At 39.0% G+C, this 21,610-nt stretch overlaps 1 protein-coding gene across 8 annotated transcripts in view; it reads left to right on the plus strand.

Moving 5' to 3' along the window:
- Positions 1-21,610, plus strand: part of LOC5564334 (putative epidermal cell surface receptor) — a 188,609-nt gene that overhangs the window by 122,527 nt on the left and 44,472 nt on the right. For all 8 annotated transcript variants that reach the window (XM_021855809.1, XM_021855810.1, XM_021855811.1 and 5 more), the window contains exon 3: positions 6,627-7,459. In XM_021855809.1, the coding sequence (XP_021711501.1) occupies positions 6,627-7,459 (833 nt within the window). The remainder of the gene's footprint in view (positions 1-6,626; positions 7,460-21,610) is intronic.

Here is a 21,610-nt window from a genome sequence, read left to right on the forward strand (position 1 = left end):
CATAAAAATCCAAAAACACTCATTCAGTATCAACCAGATCACAGTCTCAGTTCAAACACGTATTCAAAGATGATCGCCGAACAGCTTTCCCGTGCGAATCCAATACACTTCTATTTAACCGGTTGAATACCATTACAGCCCGGTTGGCATCTAAAGACTTAAACACGCCTGAACGACAGAAACCTGTTTTTCCTGTCTCCCCTCACTACCAACCAAACAGTTGATATTGGATGGGGAAAGAACGATCTGCTTAGCAAGTCAACAACAAACACCCAAACAAACAACAACATTAGCGTCTGCCTTCCTGTGCGTTTGTTTTTTTTCTTCACTCTTTAGCGCGAAAGCCCGATCCTGTTCCTTTACTTCGAGTTGTAGAGCAACTTTGATTGGATTTTTTTTGTGAGTGTTTGGCCAATATGCTCAAGTGAACATGTAAAAGCTGTATTGCTGAGGAATTTAAATATTATCAATTTCATATGCTTAATAATTCATCATAGGAATCCGGATCCTATTCTTGGCACTTTTGATTCACTTCGGCAGTGGGTTTTTTTTTTTTGAAAGCTACAGAGCTCATATTTGGCCACAATATGCGTCATACTGAGACGCTTTTACTGCAAAAATTCAGACAAATCGGCCGAGAAAAAAACCATGCCAAAGTGAATCATGAAAGTGCCCAAGTAGTTCTGCACCCACTTCTTCCAGACTACACTTTCCTACTGGACTCCACATTTCATAATCCGTTACATCTCTAGCAAGAGTCGTCAGCACCATTTTTGTATTTTTATATCGTGTGATAAACCTGAGGAGTCTCCATGCCTTGAGAAGTCGACAGAATTTCCAACTTCAAAAAGGTCCTCGACTGGACCGAGATTCGAACCCACCACTTCCTCCATGATCATGTTGAAAAGCTGACCCCTGAGCATTTACCGCTACGGCGTTTTAGACTTAATCCAAATCACGTGTTGCCAATGTTTCGTTTCATTAGGTTAACAAGCCAAACGGGTAACTCTCCCATACTAGATAGTCATTGAACTGAGCCACACGTGACCCGTTTGAGAACGGTCGAATAAATGTTGAAAACAATCTGAGGCATGATTTAACTTTCGAAGTAATAAATCAAGCTTGTACTCAAATTGGCCGGTCTCGGGACAAGAAAACTGGGAAAATAAAACATTAGGCTGGCGTTCAACTCCACACACGTACTTGGTATGGATTAGTTTTCATAATTATGTTAACATTACAGTACGGGCGGAAAAAAAGAAAAATATAGACGTCCAGCAACAGCAACAGTCTTGTTTGTTCATGCATTGTTTGAAACCAGAGTTGCTTAAGGTGAAGATAAAACGAAGCCAAACCTCAAATTTTCAAGAGCACAAATCTGTAAAACTATACATCCGTTTGAGCTGAAAACTTAATCGATTGGTAACCAGCTGGTGGTGGCCAATCGAATAAATTTTCAGCTCAAACGGGTCTTCGATTCTCCAGATTTGTGCTCTTGCAAATTTGAAGTTTGACTTTGATTCATCTTCACCTTAATATCAATCATATCAGCTGATGACTGATTTTCTAAAACTATCAATATCACTTTGATTTGACAACCAACAGAAGTGATGCGACATTGCACTCTAGATCATAATCTCCACAGAATGAGTGATCACGTGGTAATTATCCAGGCTTTTAATGTTTTTCATTGACCAACGCGTAATTTCAATCGGTCTGCAGCACTGTCAAAAATACCATACTGAAAAATTGTCATTTTATTTGGCTAAACTTAACCCATCAGTGATATCCATAGTCCATCGCCATCAATGCAATGGTGATGGAGTATACAGCATGATGTTGATGTGATACAGATTGATCCGAATTGTATCGCAGTCGGCCTGTACAAATCAGCAAATTTTAAGCGTTGATAGTGACAGTGAGCAACTCTGTTTGGAACTTCTGGCTGAAATCGGTTGCATTAAGCATATATTTTCTTCTTCTTCTTCATGACGTTACGCTCCAGCTGGGACAGCGCATGGTTTTCAGCTTAGTATTCCACAGTTTGGGATGAGCATGAGCATGAGCATGAGTATATATGACCGTACAATTCGTAGTTGCTACTCCGTGATTGACTAGAGCAATTGAAGTTGCACAGGGAATTAATGAATGGGGCTTGGGATTAGCTTACCATTCTTCAATGTGCACAAATCGAGAGCTCAAATTTTATAAGTCAATAACGGCGCCGGCAACTTCCTTACGGTCTTCGGGGAAGGGAAGGAATGTTAGCTAGTCAACCGTCGTTACTAGAGACCGAAGAATCTTCTGCATCTCCACAGTTGTCATGGAAATGATATTGGGTTAGTGGGATAAGGTAAAGATCTGGGAGTCACCAGCGGTTGGTGATACGATCCATGATACATTCACGCCTAACCCGTTTAAAGCTAGCTATGCTATTCAGCTCAAGAAAAGTAAAAATTCCTGCGCAAGAAATGGTCAAGAAATTTTCTACAGTGAGCTCCAACTGCGTACTGCGATCGAAGACAAATGCATTTCTTGAGCATTTCTTGCAAGAAATTTCCCACGCATCGAGATAGGCGATTACTTTTCTGTTGAAGTGCATACTTCGCTTAACACCTAACAAGTGTTCAAGTACTTCACTCTCGCAAAAGCAAGCGATATGATCAACAGATCAAACACTACTAACGCGATGCCACTATTTATTCGTGCCACGCGAGCGACGCGCAACACGATTGATCCTGCTCACATCACCCGCTCCCGCAGGTGCAAGTAACGCGAGCAAAGGATCAAATACTACTCTATTCCACAGTTTGGGATGAATCGATGAAATTGAATCCGAGTAAATACCTACTCGATACTTTTGATTCGATATCAAGTAAAATTGGAATCGATACTTTTCAGTGCGGGGGGCCTTCCTTAGCCAAGTGGTTAGAGTCCGCGGCTACAAATCAAAGCCATGCTGAAGGTGTCTGGGTTTGATTCCCGGTCGGTCCAGGATCTCTTCGTAATGGATCATTGAAGGTAGTTTTTGCAAGTGCTCACCGCATCAAAACAAAGTCGCCACTGTATATGGGATTTAACATTGTGACAGCATTGCTGTTCTGTCAAAAACACAAGGCTACGTTGGCGCTTTCTATGCTTTCCATAGCGGCCGTTTTAATTATTTTAATGATCCATTGAAATTTCCTTGACTTCCCTGAGCATAGAGTAGGGAGCCGGATCCTATTCTTGGCACTTTTGATTAACTTCGGCAGTGGGGTTTTTCGAGAGCTACTGTGCTCATATTTGACTACAATATGCGTCGCATTAAAGTGTTTCTATTTGCAAAGTTTGCAATTTTGCGATTCGTCCAAGAAAAACCCCCCATGCCAAAGTGAAGCATGGAAGTGCCCAAGTAGCTCTGCACCCTATCATGCCACACGATATACGAATGCGAAAATGGCAATTTGGCAAAGAAAGCTCTCTGTTGATAACTGTGGAAGTGCTTATTGAACACTAAGCTGAAAAGCAGGCTCTGTCCCAGTGAAGACGTAAAGCTTTTCAGTGCGATACAAAAGAAACTGCTTGAATCGTATGAATACTTTCTCGTCGACATTTTTGTAAAACATCGTTTCATCTCTATCCACAGTTATTGACTGAGAACAATCTTTGCTGATTGACCATTTTTAAATTCGTATATTCGTAGATCCTGGACTTGTGCACAAATCCAATCCCAAAGACAGGTGAAAAAAAATGATAACTTCCAAACAATGCAGACTCAGAGAACGGTTTACAGCTCATTCGAAAGGAAATTTTCTCAACAATCGAAAGTTAGTTATAGTTCAGTGTCATGCACAAACTATGTCACTCCTCAAGGGAGGGAAACTGATCCACATCGTGACGAGTCTTAAATTTTTTTTTTTTGGAGATCTCATTCAAAAAGCGTTATAAAATGGGAGGGAGTCTAAGAATTCAAAATTTATCGTGACATAATATGTGTCCCATCCTTTTCGCGTATGGGGAAGATCTCCGAAATGAGCAACGGGGCCCGTTCTGCCCAACTTCCCTATGCATCCTAGGTTTGTATGATATTTTGGGTGAAATTGTGTCATTGAGATGAAAATTTTGCATGGATTCTATCAGTTAAAACCCGTACAGCAACGTTCTCCGTAGAACTTTATAAAATAAAGGAAATTATGGGGATTACGGGGTCAAATTAACAATAGTATATTTTTGAAGAGAAAAATAACCTGACAATGAAATTGTCAGATAATAATAAATATACAAAAACAGCATGTTTTTATGAAATTTGTAGAAATTGCGTAGTTATTCTTTATACGTAGTGCGAATAATAACGAATAATTTATCTTCCAATATCACAATTTCCAAACAATACCCTAACTGAGTACTCAATAGACGGGGGTGGTGGTCTAATGGCTACCGCTTCTGCTTCATAAGCAGAAGGTCATGGGTTCAATCCCTTTCACTTGCTTCTATCTATCACTCTTAATATATCACAGTTCATAGCATTTGCTAGAACCCGAGACGGACAGAAATAAACCGTTTCCCTACGCGTCCATTCTTCCATCATTAGAGCATACCTTTCCTTACACCTGATACATAGGCAGTCTGCTAACCAAATCAGCAAGCCTCTCTGCCATACAATTACTCCACCCATTCACCATTCCCGCATGAACTGGCGTAGACGCAGTGTTATATACGGTCTACCTTGAGAGCCAGTTCAATGCATCATCAACTCTTTCCCCTTCCCCTCATTGGTCTGCATTCTGACGTGGCAGGCAATCCCAAACAGTCATCTGGTTGGTACCTTGTGTAAGTGCAGCTGATCTGGCGATATTGGAGTAGCAACTACGGGCGGCCAATCAAGCTCAAGCTCAAGCTCAATACCCTAACTGGGTACTCGAAATTGTCATGTCTACCTATCTCAAGTGATATTCTTTATGACTCTGGTACCTTTACTTGTTCGTACCTACGGAATTTCTGAGCTATTAATACTGGCTGCCGTAAGCGCAGAGGAAGAGACTTCCCGGACTGTGGACTGATTAACATATTATTTTATTCTTTATTTGCAGGATATAAAGTGGCGATGAGGATCATGGAAACGTGTGTTGGCGATTATCGTTTTTCTTTGAGGTGGCGAGTTTGCCAATTTTATTTATTTGAGTATGGTGAAATTGCCGTATATTGTGAACATAGTTGTTCTTTTGTGAAACGAGAGTATGGTGAAATTGCCAATTTGAGTTGAACGAAATTATTCTTTAGTGTTGACGAATTTGTCAAATGTAATGTTGAGCAATTTGAATCCAATGATATGAATGTTTTGTTGTAGTCATGAAAAAAGTACTATGAACACACAATTGTGGAATTTTTTAGGTATATTTTCGATTGTTCGTTGTATGAGTTGTTATTATAATTATTGAATGTGGCTTTTTAAAGAGTTATTAGAATGTTTCTAAAGGGGAAAGGACTGGTATGTCATCTCAAGTGATATTCCTTATGACTCTGGTACCTTTTACTTGTTCGTACCTACGGAATTTCTGAGCTATTAATACTGGCTGCCGTAAGCACAGAGGAAGAGACTTCCAAGACTGATTAACATATTGTTTTATTCTTTATTTGCAGGATATAAAAAAAAATAAGTTAAAAAAACGATTGTCGAGAGCATCATGGGTGAGCAATTTTCGCTGAAAACAGGCCGCCATCGGTACCCATCGTAAGAATTCCAATTTCATGTCACTGATCGCTAGTATATGCTAAAACTAAAGGATGATTCTTTCGATTTTCTCAAATTGGTGGACCCCTCGTACGCCAGCTGGCTAAACAGTTTGCGAAAAAGTCCATTTTTTGATAAATCTTAGATATTTCTTCACGTGATATGTCTCATATTTCCCTTGGAACGCATAGGAAACTTCTTCTTCTTGACATTAACGAAATTCAATCCGACGGATAGCAGAAAAGACATTCATGAGTTTGTTGGCTATTATTTAGCTTAATATAGGATTATAGCCCTGCAAACATGTACTAAAATCCCAAACAAAATCAGCTCAAAATGGATCAGTATCTTCCGCAACCTCCTTCATTAAGGTTTGAAGAATGAGTTTTTACTATGGAAGAATAATTTTGTACTCACATTACAGTACTAGCGTGTTTGGAACATTTCTCAATATTTCTCTATAGTATTTTTCATATAAACCTACATTGTCCTTGGGCCACCTTTAAATCATCACCTAGAAAGTTCAAAACTTCTCAGAACACTATTTTTATGGTAAGCATGATTTCGATTTTGAAACATTTTTCAAAATTAGAATCGCTCTAATGCATAATTTTCATCATTTTTTGATGCATACTGTGCAGTACATTACAAGTTTTCAAAATAACCGCCTCCACTTTTCACTATAGCTCGAGAAAACATGCTCGATAGGCGTTCCTTTCCCAACAAGTATTGATACACGCCATAAAGACATGGCAAACGTGCAGGAACGCACCCATCACACCCAACTGCCATAGATAGTGAACGGCTTTTATTGGCTCAAGGTTTAGCTTCATTGTGCTTTTCGCTCACGTGACAAGACCGTTCAATAGACATAAAATTCTAATGAATCCTCTATTTTCTTTGCTTGTTTCAGATGTCTCGACAACAACCGCTGAATCCAGCACTGTAGAAAGCAATGCCATAAAAGCAGAAAGTTCCTCATCCACTACGATACCGTTAGACGTTCTACCATTAAGCAAAGACAACGATAACCAAAATGATCCGATTGCCAAAGAGAGCCCACCGGAAAGCTCAACACTTAAGTCTGATGATGGTGGAGGTCTGAATGACGCCTCAGGGCCATCACTGATGGAAACAACAACTTCCCACTTGACCTCGTCGAATCCCGTCGCGAATGAGGTAAGCACCGAGTCAGATGTTGCCACAAAGCAGCAAAATGGCACCGTGGAGCCAATCGGTGTGACCTCGATCGAAAATTCATCACACTCCATTCAGCAGCAACCGGTTTTGCTGCACGTTAAGACCCCCGAAGAGGTCAGCAATGATCAAAATCCGGCTAATCCACCTTCCATTTTGGATCACTTTGTTCCGGCCGGTGAAAGCTCGTCGGAAGAGTTGCTCAAAATGAGTGACATGAGATCATCATCCGAAGCCGAGGTTACTCCTCGTGGTCGTGCCATCAACTTTGGCTCCGATGGGCCAATCAATTTCGTTACTGCCCCCGACCTGGTGACCACTAAAGGTCCCACAACAGAAATGCCGACCACGACGTCAGCCCAGGTGAAAAAGCAGCATCAAACCGCATTGCCGGAACTGTCCGACATCAGTATGGAGGAGGACGAGGATGAGGAGGAAGTGCAGCCGGAAGAGATGAAGCCAAAGGGCGCTGAGAAGATGGACCACAACAAAAGCGTGAAACACATGATGGTCGTCGATGAGTGTATCTACAATGGCGTCGAGTACAAGGTAATTATCGATTGTTCATGGGCGTAGTCAGGATCTACATAAGGGGAGGGGGCAAGCTTATTAACAAATTTTACCATTTGTGCATGAAACGTTAAGCTATGAAGGCAGGATAACCACACTTGCAAAATGCGGGAAAAGTCGAGAATTTCATTTCAAATTTCTTCTAGTAGAAATAAAGTTGCAGCTGAATTTTATAGGTCTTTGGGTTCATGTAGGGTCAATTGAAAGGTATTTTATAGAGACCTTTTTTATACTTAGGAACTGTTCGTATGTAATTTTGATTACAAAGAGGATTTTTTCAAACCTCTGTGATAGATTTCGGATATATACTGAGTTTTATATTTATTTTTTTGTTCGGATGCGCCACTGCGACCATTATTAAGATTTATTGTGGTATTATCCGTTCTTTAGTGATCAAATATAATGAAAAGGTCCCGCTATTTACGCCCTTCATAGAAACTTTACATCTCAGAGAAGGCGCGCCCCTAGCAAACATAATCGATTTAATCTCTGAGGAATCAGATTGGTACTACTGCTATTTGACTATGTAACGGAGCTCTAGTCCCATCCTTGTTTCGTTTTTAGTTCAGTCCCAGAAAAATACTATTCAAGAAAAACCAGAGCGAGGCACCGGCGGTCCTGGCTACGCCCATGTCGTTGTTGGGTTTGACTCTCTGCGTCGGGGAGAATTTGTGGGACAGGAAAATGTGGGCCAGTAGTATGGAATCAGAAATATGGACACCTGCCCCCATGTGGTGTGGCTGCACACTGTTTACGGTGGTCGTTGAGGAAAATCAAATTAATTGCCTGTAAAATGTGGTTTCATGCTTTTCCAGACGAGTAACCATGGAATTAGCTCAGATTGTGATTAAGTACGTACCTGTTGTCCCGTTCTGCTGAACGGACAATGGGTTTAGTAGCTGTAGAACGGTAGACGATGGGATTCTAGATAAAGGCAGTAAAACACTTATGAAATGTGTGAATTAAGTGATTACCAGAACAAGTTAGAGGAAGAAGTTCATCTAAAACGAAGAAGGATTAATTTATCATCCAGAAAAAGAAAAAAAAAACAAATTACTGCCATTTCGGAAATTTTTGACGGATTGCCTTGCTCAAATGAAATCGTCCGGAAAGTTTTTTTTTCGATCATGTATTTTTGGAAATGTCATTCGGTTTCGAGTTATTCCGTTGGGTCTTTGAGTCAAGTCGGATGACAAACATCCCAGCTTCCTTTTCAATCAACTTTTACCCAACTAATTGATATGGATCTGAATCTATTTCAACTTGTTTTTATAGATTCGACTGCAGACGTCATTTAATAATCAGGCATTGCAGAATTCGTTCTCAATTGATTTCGAAGCATGATCAAAGCAGACGAGGAAAAACATCGCATCTGCATCGGTCCATGATCGTCAAGAAGACCCAAGCAAGTTGTAAGAAATTGCGAAGGAGAGTCCCAAAGAAAGAGTGATGATAACGATTGTTTCTCGCTTATTTTCCATTGGAGGTAGATGTTTTACTTTACTGGCATAATAAATAATCTCTGAAAATCATGTAGCAATAGTTCCCCCCAAGTTTGGGGCTTGTTCAGATAGTTTTTCTGTTATCCCCCGCGATACAATCAGAGCTGTAGCAATAGACATTAAACAGACTCTCATGAAGTGTTGCGGATCATGATTATTACAGAGAGTGATAAATGAGAGATACTCTAATAATCCAATAATTATTTCTTACTACTAGGGAACCAAAATCAATTCAACCATGAATGTTGAATGTCTTAAATATTGTCGAATTGTGTGTAGTGAAGTTTTTTGTATTAGAGAATGTTTATTTTTATGAAAATAATATAAAACTCCAGAATCCTGTGATCCTGGTGTGACCTTGATAGACATTCAGAATCTAGTTCTAAACAAGGATTTGGACACAACAACCGTGAATACCCTTTAAAGGGTAAAAGTTACTCTTTTTCAAATAGAACATGTATCTGTCAAAAAATGGGGGAATTCAGAAAAACAAAATGGGTAAATGAACACCCATTTTAGTAAAGCCACGTTTTATAAATATCAGATGTCTTGTGCGCAGTTACTAAGTTTAAATATAAATTGTTTGTTTTGTTTTAGTTCTACTATTTTTTACACAATACTTGAACAAGCGGTAAGTTGTACTGTCGTTGTTCCTGCAGGCTACAACAGATGCCAGATGATTCCAGCCACCGTTCAAATTACGGAGCAGATGGTGTGAAAATCATATTTACTTAGTTGATAAGTGATTGATTTTGTAAAACATTGATTGTTATAATAAAATCCCCTTATTTTTGACAATTTTATTTCAACGGTCTTTATTTTAAGTTGAGGATATAATTATAATTATTATAATTATGGATATCTATTAATCGCATAAGGGGTAAATTTTTACCCTTTTTATGCCGTGAGCGAGATTTACAAAAAAGGTAAAAAAATACCTATTCATTGACAGAAACCGCTTTTACCAGTTAAAGAGTAAACCGTGTTTACTCTTTAAATGTGGAGAGGCACTTCTGTCGGAAATGGGTGAATTTTTACCCATTAAAGGGTATTCGCAAACTACCGTGCATTGTGTCAGCTTGAATGTTTGTGAGAATGCTTAAGATATATCCCCAAATTTTACCATCGAAACTCGTACTAATTTGCTTGTTTTGTTGAAATAATTCAATTTCAATGTAAGAAAAATCCTTTGGAATTTGACTACATTTAGGCGTTTTCCATGGTATTCTTGAAATTAAATTATTGATTAAGTACTTCTATACATATTGTCTTTTTTTGAATTTGGCAAGCATATTCGGATTCAGAAGGCCCAAATTCAATATATGTAAAGCCAAACATTGATATTGACAATTTCACCCCGAAATGGAATTCAGATTAACGACCGTTTTTATGAATGATCAATGTCTTAAAAAGTAATCAAAATAAAGGGTCATGATGTTAGGCAAAATTGTTCAGTAGATTATGGGGTAATATGCGGTGGCCATTGAAATGAGGTATTCTGCTACTATGCGGCGCTAGTGGACATCGAAATGTCGTTTTTCTGATATCTCAGGATGCTGACTACTTAGAAAGATGGCGTCTTCGGCAAAGTTTCTCAGTAGCTCATGCGCTATCATTAGAAAAGTCAAGAGATTTGAAATTTTGCCGCTAGGCAGCGCTAGTGAGCATGAAACTTTTGATTTGCGATTATCTCAGGACCCTGATCACTTAGGAAGATAACGAAATTGTTCAGTAGCGCAAGCACTACCATTAGAAACGTAATGAGATTCGAAATGTATCCACTCGGCGGCGCTAGTGAGCATATTTTTTTTTGTTTTTCGGTTATGTCAGGATCCTGACCACTTAGGAAAATAGCGTCTTCGGCGAAACTGTTCAGTATTTCAAGTGCTGTCATTAGAAAAGTCATGAGATTCAAAATTTCGCCACTGGGTGGCGCTAGTGAGCATGAAATTTTTGTTTGCAGTTATGTCAGGATCCTGACCACTTAGGAAGATGGGGTCTCCGGCAAAGTTGTTCAGTGGCTCAATGACTATCATTATTTGAGCCACGAAATTCGAAATTTTGCCACTAGGTGGCGCTAGTGAGCATGAAATTTTTGTTTTGAGGTTATGTCAGGAACCTCTGAGCACTACGGAAGATGACGTCTTCGGCAAAGTTAACCAGTAACTCAAGGACGAGCATTAGAGAAGCCTTGAAATTCGCAGTTTTGTCACTAAGCGACGCTGGGAGCCTGATTTTGTTTTTGCGGTTGTCTCAGGATCCTGACTTCGGTCAATCACGGAATAGCAACCATTGACATGTGTAATCAGTCTAAGCTTAGCTAAGCTAAGGAAAGGGTAACACAATTAATTTAAAAAAAAAAGACAATTTACACCGTCTTCAGCCATACAGCTGCACAGACTGAACATAACTAACATTAAACAACGGACGTTAGTGAATCTATATAATGTCGTACACATAATGCCTATACATAGTGGAAGAACGAATGGCTGTGAAAAAAAATTAAAACTATAAACGAAACTCTATGCAAAGCTCATTTTTACATCTAAAATCTTATGAGATTTTCATAGTCGCATTCACATTTCAGTTTCATAAATATATAAAGTACAAAATCAGATTTCCGCGCGCGTTTCACGGTACGCATACTTTATGAAGTCTTAAGATTATCGGGATCAAAATTCGGGCTTTTAAGCTAAAACAAAAGGTGGCCCATATTGCCCCCATAGTGAATTTTGTTTACTATAAATCATCAAATCTTCAAACGACATTTTCATTTTTTTATTTGCAAGAGTTTGTGGTTAATGGTAAATAAATTTTGTTATATGTATATTAGGACTGCACATTTCAATATTGTCTTAATATTGACACAATGAAGATTTGCTTGGAAAGAAGTTTAAAAAGATACTGCATTGCTCTATGATACTCTCCTGGTGCCTACACTACCGTATACAAGTTTGAATTCATCCATTAAAAAACATATAGAAGCGTTTTGTCTATATCTCTGGAAATACACGTCTAATTGGAAGTAGAAGTATTAATTAATTAAGGGTTGCTGAATCCATTGCCGTTTTCAGAAACATCATAGCATGTCTAGATTTTGAGATACTGGACGTTGAAAATGTTAAATTTGACTATTTCAGCCAACTTGCATGCAAGTTTGCCTGCATGTAAGGTAATTTATTTGCTTAATTTGCCTCATAACTCATACTTCATGTGTATAACATTACTTATCAACAAAGTTCATAATATTTTTGATTCTCAAAAGTTATTTTTTGATAGTTTAGAAAAGTATTGTATTTTTCCATATAAAAGAAACGAAGAGTTTTATATGGAGACTGTTGAGTATGTAGAAAAATCTATTTAATCGAAATTTTATCGTGCAATTTCAACCTAATTAAATATGAATTGAAAGTTAAAGGCCTATTTTGCATGTTTGATAGATTAGATCACGAAAAATTTTGATAAATCAAAGTTTAAATTTCATGTAAACATCAATTAAACCAGTGTTTAAAACAACTTTGGCGACCTGAAGCTAAAAATCCTAACGTGCTGGAACATTTCTGAGAACGGCATTAAATTCAGCAACCCCAAATCTACTAGAGACACATAATTTGATCCTTGAGACACTCAAAAAGTCATTTTTGTTGCGCTGTGTTAAGCTTTAACCGATTATCATGGTATAAAAATTAACCTGGATTAATTCAAACTTCCACATTCCTTTACTTCATTTATTTGTAGTTTATACTTCCAAGATAAATTACAATTCAAGAGTGGTGGCCCTATGTGTTTAATACACAACTCATCCAAAATCCTATGCAGCGCACTGGAGTTGAGCGCTGCAAACCACATAGAAGTGATATTGTTTGATCGGTTCTATGGAGGAAACCGAACCGTAACGAAATTACCACACAATTCTAGCGCACTAATTAATTACCACCAACTATCGCACCGTGCCTACATACGATGTGTAACTATTGTCCAAAATTACCCTCGCATAACGAATTAGCCATCGGATTGCTCGACGCAGTCCCATAAAAAATCAACAGCTATTGATGTGATTTTTTGTACCCACCTACCATAATTCAAACCATCGCATTTACCCACAAAGAGTGGCAAATTCGATTGCGCTGGAACCACTTTTAATTGCCTGTGGAAACGGAAGCACAAAAGTAAGATAAAAATCCTGTTCGGAAATCGTCAAAAATGGAACACTAACAGACTACCAACCAACCAGTTAGTACATTTTATCATTCATGAATATTAACGCTTGCGTAAGTTTAACACGCTCAACAATGCATCCAACCTCCAGAAATGATCAATTTGCGGTTGCAACAATGAAGATATTTGGGGGCCATCTCGAAGATTGAATGTAATGCGAATCTTCATCTCTCGGGATCAATTGTGGGTATTGTGTGCATTCAGTTCTGTTTAAAGTTCAAGGTCGACCCACCCGCTGCTACTACTGACTGTGCAGAAGCAAGCAATGGAAGCGACTCGTCGGAAGTTTGCTCACGGTTGGAGGCATTTACACTTAGGTACCGCTGTAGCTACTTGGGCGGCATGTTTGTGTCTGCGAACTATCATGGAAATGATTTCTTATCACGGTCGGAGAAAACCGGGTGTAACCTACTTGTGGCAAGACAATAGTACGAGGCGTTTGCTGTTATTGGTCTGTTGCTCCATGTATCATTAACCATAAGTGTTTGACTAAGCCTAATGAGTGAGCTTGGAAAGCGGTGGTAGCAAATTACGACTTGAATAGGTGTTGAAGGATTAGAAAATTGTTTTTTTTTGTACTTAATCATCACCTACGGAAAAAAGTATTGAGGCGGAATTAGAAAATATGACATTTTTTCACCTAAATTGATTCATTTTGAAATTGTTTATCGGCATATCGGTCTATTTTGCTCGAAGTAAGAGGGAAAAATAGACCGATATGCCGATAAACAATTTCAAAATAAAATCATCACGGTCGATACCTTTGTATCTAAATTGATTCATTCATCAATTTTCAACATACTTCTTACAACTACCAAAACAGTTTACGCAGAGCAACCGTTTTTTTTTGCCTCGGCTTTTCAACAAATTTTTCGAACAAAATATTGTAGCAACATTTCACCCAGGTTATTAACCCATAACACCGGTAGATTACGTTTCCGTAGTGCGTTATGGGGTAAAGATCTACTAATGAACCATAATTCTGACTACTTCTAATGAGGAGAACCGGAAGTTTCAGTAATCGAAGGGAAATACTTATTACCTAGTCCTAGTTACATTTTAAACCTTGTAAAAAGTGACAAGTCTCGGATTCCCAGTAGGTCGAGAATGATCTTAAGACAAGGAAAAAATGGATTAATATTCAATTTTTTTTTTTGTTCTAATCTTTTATTTATTTAGATCTTTAGTCTGAAAAACGATAAGGATTCTGATGCATGGATAAAATCGGTATCATTTCTTGATTATATGACATGATTGATAAAAGCATCTGCCTTTTGAAAGTTTGCCCACTCACATTCATCGAAATGTATAAACAGCGGAACCTTTCCATTATAATCCTTTCCTATGATCAAGTTAGGATTGATGTAGTCAGTATTTCCGAATTTTCTGAATTTAGACAGGAGATCTTTAGCTCCAATAGTGAAATCAAAGTTTTGTTTCTCAAAATTGTAATAAAAGTGATTGCCCCAGTCAATTTTTGAACTTAAATTTTCATCAAATGTACAGATTATTTTGTAAAGCAGACATTTTAAATATTTTTCTTCTTCTTGGCATTTACGTCCTCACTGAAACAGAGCCTGCTCTCAGCGTAGTGTTCTTATGACTGACTTATTAACTGACAGCTTTCTTCGCCAAAGTTTCCATTTTCGCATTCGTATATCGTGGGGCAAGTACGATGATACTCTATCTTTACGAAAAGATCCTGAACCGACCGGGAATCGAACCCAGACACCTTCAGCATGGCTTTGCTTCGTAGCCGCGGACTCTAATCACTCGGCTAAGGAAGGCCCCCTCTGCATTTTATAAAGGAATTCAGAAGTCGACTATAGTACATGACACTGAAGACGACCTTACCTTCAAATACGCGTATCTCTCAAAAGATATAAACTGTAGTGGAATTACAATTCTTATCCTTGATGAAAATATCTGTTTATTCTAAATGTGTAACCAACGTGACGTTCAAGGATCCATCATCGTAATCATTATCATCATTGAGACTGCAAGAGCAGTTTCAAAACTAAAAATTATTCGATGAATGTGCGTAAATTTACTTGATTTTAAACGAAAACACGGCTTAATGAATAAGAGGTGATTTTGGTTCAATTTCCACGAAAACCAAGAATGCTTATCAAGTGATCTAAAGGTGATTTCAACGATCAAAGTCAGATATGAAGAAACTGCTCCATTCAAACTTAAGCATAAAAACAGCCTTTCTCTTGAAATGGGCTTCAGATTTATGGACATCAGCGACGTACTTTCTCGAAAATTTCTCTGGAGATCATAGGGCTAGTAATGGTTTAAAAAACAGCTTTAGAGACCTTTTACCCCCAAAAATAACAAACAAAAAGACACCTAACAAAAACCACGACATGAGAGTTGAATTTCTCATTTGAACAGACATTTTTTACGAATAGATAATAGTTATGTCGAATTCGTTTTTGAGCCTAGGTTGGAACTGGCGCAACCCGTTCTGATTCACAGTTTCAACCCCAACCCGATTCAGGTTCGACCGAACTACAATTCATTTGACATTGGTTTGTTTATGTGTTGATCACCGACCCAGTTCCTAAAAACGAAAACGACATTAGATTTCTTTCACATATGGTCGGTGTTAAGTCATAGTGGACCAAGAACAAGACTTGGGAAAATTGGATTATTCTGTCATTAGATGCAAAATTAGGGTGCCGAATCCTATTCTTGGCACTTTTAATTCATTTCGGCAGTGGGATTTTTTGAAAGCTACAGAGTTTATATTTGGTCAGAATATACATCATACTTAAGCGCTTCTTAGTGCAAAGTTTCAGACAATTCAGCCGAGAAACCCCCCATACCAAAGTGAATCATAGAAGTGCCCAAGTAGCTCTGCACCCTACCTTGTCTCCATTTCACTTTGATCAGATTTCATGAATGTTGTAGAAAACATGTCGCGCGTCGGCCGAGAAAAAGTGTCGCGATCCGCTAATTCTGTTTGATCCTTCGATCTTGACGCTTGCTTGGGCGATGAGGGCAGGATCAAACACGTCGCGCGTCGGTCGAGAAAAAGTGAACAAGTGTCGAGATCCGCTAGTTCTGGTTGATCCTTCGACCCTGACGCTCCTGTGAAGGCGGGCGATGAGGGCAGGATCAAACATGTCACGCGCAGTGTGCCATGCCACATTTTTTCTGAATCTCATCTGTGTAGGCCGAAAAAATCTTTTTTATCCTAGGTCAACCTTTAAAAATCATGGTAGAAATCTGTGTTGTGCAAAAAATACAAAATTACATTTTTTAGATCAAAAAGAACCTTTGCAAACGTATTATGGCTGTATTTTGCATGTTAGCAATTATTAATTTGAACTAATTTTACGAAAGGTACATTAAAGATGCGTAATTGTTTCTGACAGCTTAAGAAAAAAAAATTTTTGTTAAAGACTTAACAGAAGAATGGCATATCTGTTCTATATCTTCCAAAACTGTGTCCTAAACTAGTTGAAGATCCTAAAATCTTAAAAATCTTCTTTATCAAAAAATCTGTGATCTGTAATCGCAGATATCTGTAGGCATGAAGAGGAAATAATCTGTGCAATTACAGATAAATCTGTGTATGTGGCATCACTGGTCACGCGTCGTTCGCGTAGCACGGTGGAATAGTATCGGATCGCGTTAGTAGTGTTTGATCCTTTGATTTTGTCGCTTGCTCCTGAAGGCGAGCGACGAACACTTGTTCGGCGTTCAATGCTTTTATCTAGCAATATCGCGAATCCGGTAAGGTGCATTCATTTCAAATTACATATTTATCGTTTCCCAAAACGAAACCTTTACCCAAACCTTTCCCATATACAAACTCCCAATGTCTACCTGTGGAAGTGCAGAGGACTCCTCAGCTTCCATAAAGCAAGTAACACGTCAACATTTCCTACCCATCCCTAAATTGACCTGCATTCGGACGCAGCCGGCACCGTTATTGTTTATTATAATAATGAGAGCACCAGTACTTACACATTGAGGATGCTACTGATCCCGAGTAGTGTCTGTTGGTTCCCAGTGTAAGTACAGCTGTTCTTGCAATAACGAAGTAGCATCTGAGGGCGGTCAATCATGCTCATGCTCATTTCATGAATGTTGTAAACTACGTGAGATATGTAACAAATTTATTTTGGATGAACAATGAAAATTGATAAAAGTATGCAGTTTGTGTTGACCAAGTGCTTTTACAACGAAGCGCGCTCAGAAATTCGAGAAATTGCATGTCATTCCAAGTAATTTCTTAGTTTTTATGGCATGGAATGGGTTTGCTTTTCATACATCAGTAAAAATTCATGAATATTACATAATTCGATGCATGTGATTTTCATGTCTGGCCATTTTACATAGGGATACTTACGGCTTCGGCACCATTCGACTATTATCGGCAAACAAATTTCAAACGCCAAATACACAGTATTTTAATGTCAAAACACACCAATGAAAATATTCAGATGATTCTTTGCTCTGCCAGCTTCCTGCTGACGAGATTTGCGAGACGGAACAAACAATTTTGCCAGAGATGTCATCAATTCAAATGAACACGCCTCAAAATGCAACTGATTTGGAGCTGCCGAACAGATTCGCCTGCAGCGCTTATGGGAAAGTTGCCGAAGAGATTGAGGCTGCCGTTCCCAGAAAAAAATTAACAAGTCTGTCGGTGTGAATCGAAAGAGGATTGAGCTACGCATGAATGTAAACACACAAACACGTAATTTGGCTGCTGATGTCCGAGAAAATTACAGAACAAGTGCGACATCGGCTTAGACTGCCGAGAATACGTAAGTCCCCCTACTATTCTCTTCATTAATGATGCTCCCTCTTCGTAGCACGTGCTCCGGATGCTGCCGAATGAATTGTTGATGTCTAACGCTTCGTCAATGGTTGACCCGAATCTTCCGAATTACTCGAATGGGAGCGAGTGCGATGATTTTGCAGAGATACTTGTATCGGTGGTAGAAGGCAGTGCTATCCTTGTTGACTTCTCGTCGTCGACGGTGGGAGTTGACCTGAGAGGGAGAAACCAATACAAAATTTCTCTACGTCACAGTGAGCTGAGATTTTGCTGTCACGAACTGTCACTGTGAGCCCGGATCTTAAACAATGGACAAACATGATAAAAGCGCGTAATTAGCCTAAGCATATTTTTGCATTACATCAAATATAGCAAAAATCGAATTAGAATCAATTCATGCACATTTAAAAGTAACGTCACGAGAGCACCGTTAATTCTTATTGAATGTAACGTATTGGAATGAGGCTTTTTTTTACTGTTTTCATTAAAACTGAAAACTGTGATTCTTTTTCAATGTTTGTCCAGAAAGATCGAAGGCACACAACAATTGAAAACTAGCGATTTTCACTAAGCCTGCCTTGATTGTCGATGGCAAACTGGAGTTATCTTGCAATTTGGAAAACAATTGTATCCAATTTCGTGTGTAGTATCGGTGCCTCCCTCCCAGGAGTTGACCAACTCGTACCAAATGTAAACAATTGGGTTGGTCCTGATATACACACATAAACTTGAAGTCCAGCCAATGTCGTCGATCATAACCAGAAGTCGCATACAGGTCGCAAAGATGTTACATTGATGTCGCACAAATTTCAACGTACGATTCCTCGATTACAGGCAAATCGAAAAGATGGTGTTAGCACTAAGAAAAGCGCCAGTTTCGGCTGGACAACTCATATATAAGATAATCCCTTGCGCTGAAGTCCAGCCCGAAAGTGACTTAATGGATCATTAAAATAACCAAAACGGCCGCTATGGAAAGCATAGATAGCGCCACCGTAGCCTTGTGTGTTTGACAGAACAGCAATGCTGTCACAATGTTAAGTCCCATATACAGTGGCGCCTTTGTTTTGATGCGATGAGCACTGACAAAAACTACCTTCAATGATCCATTTACGCGATGGCCGATCCAAAGAGTATTCCAATGAACGATGGTAGAACAACTTTTGTTCTGATAACGAGACACACTCGTTTTCGGACGCGACATTCATATTTTACCTATCAATCTGGTGGTGAGTGCGTATTACTTTATCCAGTTTTTCTGTAATTGCTAGATAATTTAGCCACGTTTATTAGGCACAACGATAAACGATTATCAATAGTATAATGTTTTTCTCATACGACATTTGTCGCTTCCGCACGGGGTTTGGTGAGGGTACAGCCTAAATTTGTTTACTCCAGCACCTGAGAGAGAGGAGACAGCTCACTGACAACTGGCTTGTTTTCTTGGCTTCTTTGATTTTTTCTTCTCATGTTTGGGTTGTGCACAATGGTTGGAAGAGCACAAACTAGGTCAAAACCATTTTCACATCCCATTTGTTATCAAAAAGATCATAAAATTAAAAAAAAAAAAAACAATAGCAATTTGAGTCGAATCGACAATATTCAAATATTCAACCATTTTATATGCGAAAGCACAGGAAAACAACCTGCATTTTGAATCACATCCAGTTTTAGTTTGACCAAATTTTGACGGTTTTTCACGCTCTGCCCTTCGAATGTGCGTTTTTTCAGTGACAGTTGATGACAAATTCCCTTGACTTTTGGGAGCTCGCAATCTAAGCCAGCTGTCTCCTCTCTCTCAGTCCAGCACTAGTGCCACACAGATGATGGTAGGCTTCAAGAACTAGCGCTTTCTTCAGGGGGTTGAATAAAACAAAACCGAGCGTAAGTTCAATTGGACCGTTTCCACCGGCGATTCAACAGGCACTAGAGTTTCTCTTCAGACCCGATAGCTAGCACGGTAGCCGATGATCGTGCTATGATTAAGGTTCGTAAATGACCCCAAACCGATCTAAAGGTGTTGATCCGATCCAGGAGATAAACCCGAACCACAGACAAACAGACGTCACACTCTCATCATTGTCCATCGACCACCTTTTTAACGATCGATTCAAAAATATGGTAGGTGGACAATCCGCCACCCACAGCGCTCGCATCGTTTTTGTTCGCGTTTGACGTTTGCACACTACCGCCATCTGTTGGCCCGTCAGCCAAATACAATAATTTTAGCATTGGGCGCACATGTCCTCGTGACTATGATTTTGATCGAGATTTGTTCTAAGTGTTACGTCTGTTTGTCTGTGCCCGAACCATTTCTCTCGCTCACCACCACATGTTGAATATGGTAGGTAGGGTTTTGTTCTTCTTCGTCGTAAGCGCTACTATTCGTCGTATCAAACTTTAAATGTTCCACTACGGGGGATATTCAAACTTACCTGCAACATAGATTCATTATCCAAGTGTAATTTTCTGAAAGCTGTTATGGTGTATACACTTGTACACCAAAAATGCATTAAAACTACTGTATTTTGGTAAATAACTTCAGTTCAATCATCCACTTTGCACTTTTTCACCGAAATCGCATGGACGAACACGATTTGAGAGAAATGCTTAGCGATCGACTGAGCCACACCACTTTCCAACACAAGTTTCTTCCCGCCCCCGTTGGTGACTTACTTCGCCGGGCACTTATTTTCACTATGGAAAACCTTCGTACTTCTTCACTGAAGGATTTCATTCCAATCACACGCCGTAAAACTTCAATAAATCACCAAATTTTACGAAATTTCCTCAACCGCCGCGTATAATTGAGAATGTAAACAAAGTTCAATCCGTCGTACTGAGAAAAAAAAGCTTGTGTGCATCAATGTGTGGGCGACGCTCGACGTAAAAATACGATTCCTTTGATTGTGTTGTTTTCGCTGTACTGTGAGCAAATGCCATAATTGTACGGTCAAAAGGAATTGTGTTCATATGTTCAGACTGAATTGTGATGACGAACAATTAATTTTAAAGGAAATTAGTATATTCCATCATGCTGAAGGAATGGAGGGAGATGCCCGTAGATCTATATATTCTAGTAAATCATTTTATTATAGCGTTGATATGTTGTGTTTTAACCACTCAATACACACAGTGAGCCGTAAGTTGTGAGACGATTCTGGAAACTGATTGCGACGGAGTTGAAAACGATACGACGGATTGAGAATACGGTAAGATGCTTTTTCTTTGCATTATTTCCAAAAAGAGATCAAGATTTATCAAATGTTATTGTACAATGCTAAAGCCGTTTTGAGAAAGAATTGTTTGGCATCGGTTTGTATCAGCATCATTAACTGCAATAGTGGGAAAATTTCAGTTCTCACTGATCAATGCTTAATACGATGGATACTAGCACATCACCCTAGATGCTGATAACGCATAGCACGGTGTATCTGGTAGAACAACATTAATATAAAAAAATCAGTATCGCTCAAACATCTACCAAATGAACAGGCATCAAAATTATCAGATAGACGATGATACTATCATCTATCTGATAGACAACTGATACTATCAGTTCAGCCAGATGATACTATCACTTCCTGTCTATCTCTGATAGTATCACTGAGA

Source organism: Aedes aegypti, chromosome 3, assembly GCF_002204515.2.
Source record: "Aedes aegypti strain LVP_AGWG chromosome 3, AaegL5.0 Primary Assembly, whole genome shotgun sequence".
NCBI lineage: Eukaryota > Metazoa > Arthropoda > Insecta > Diptera > Culicidae > Aedes > Aedes aegypti.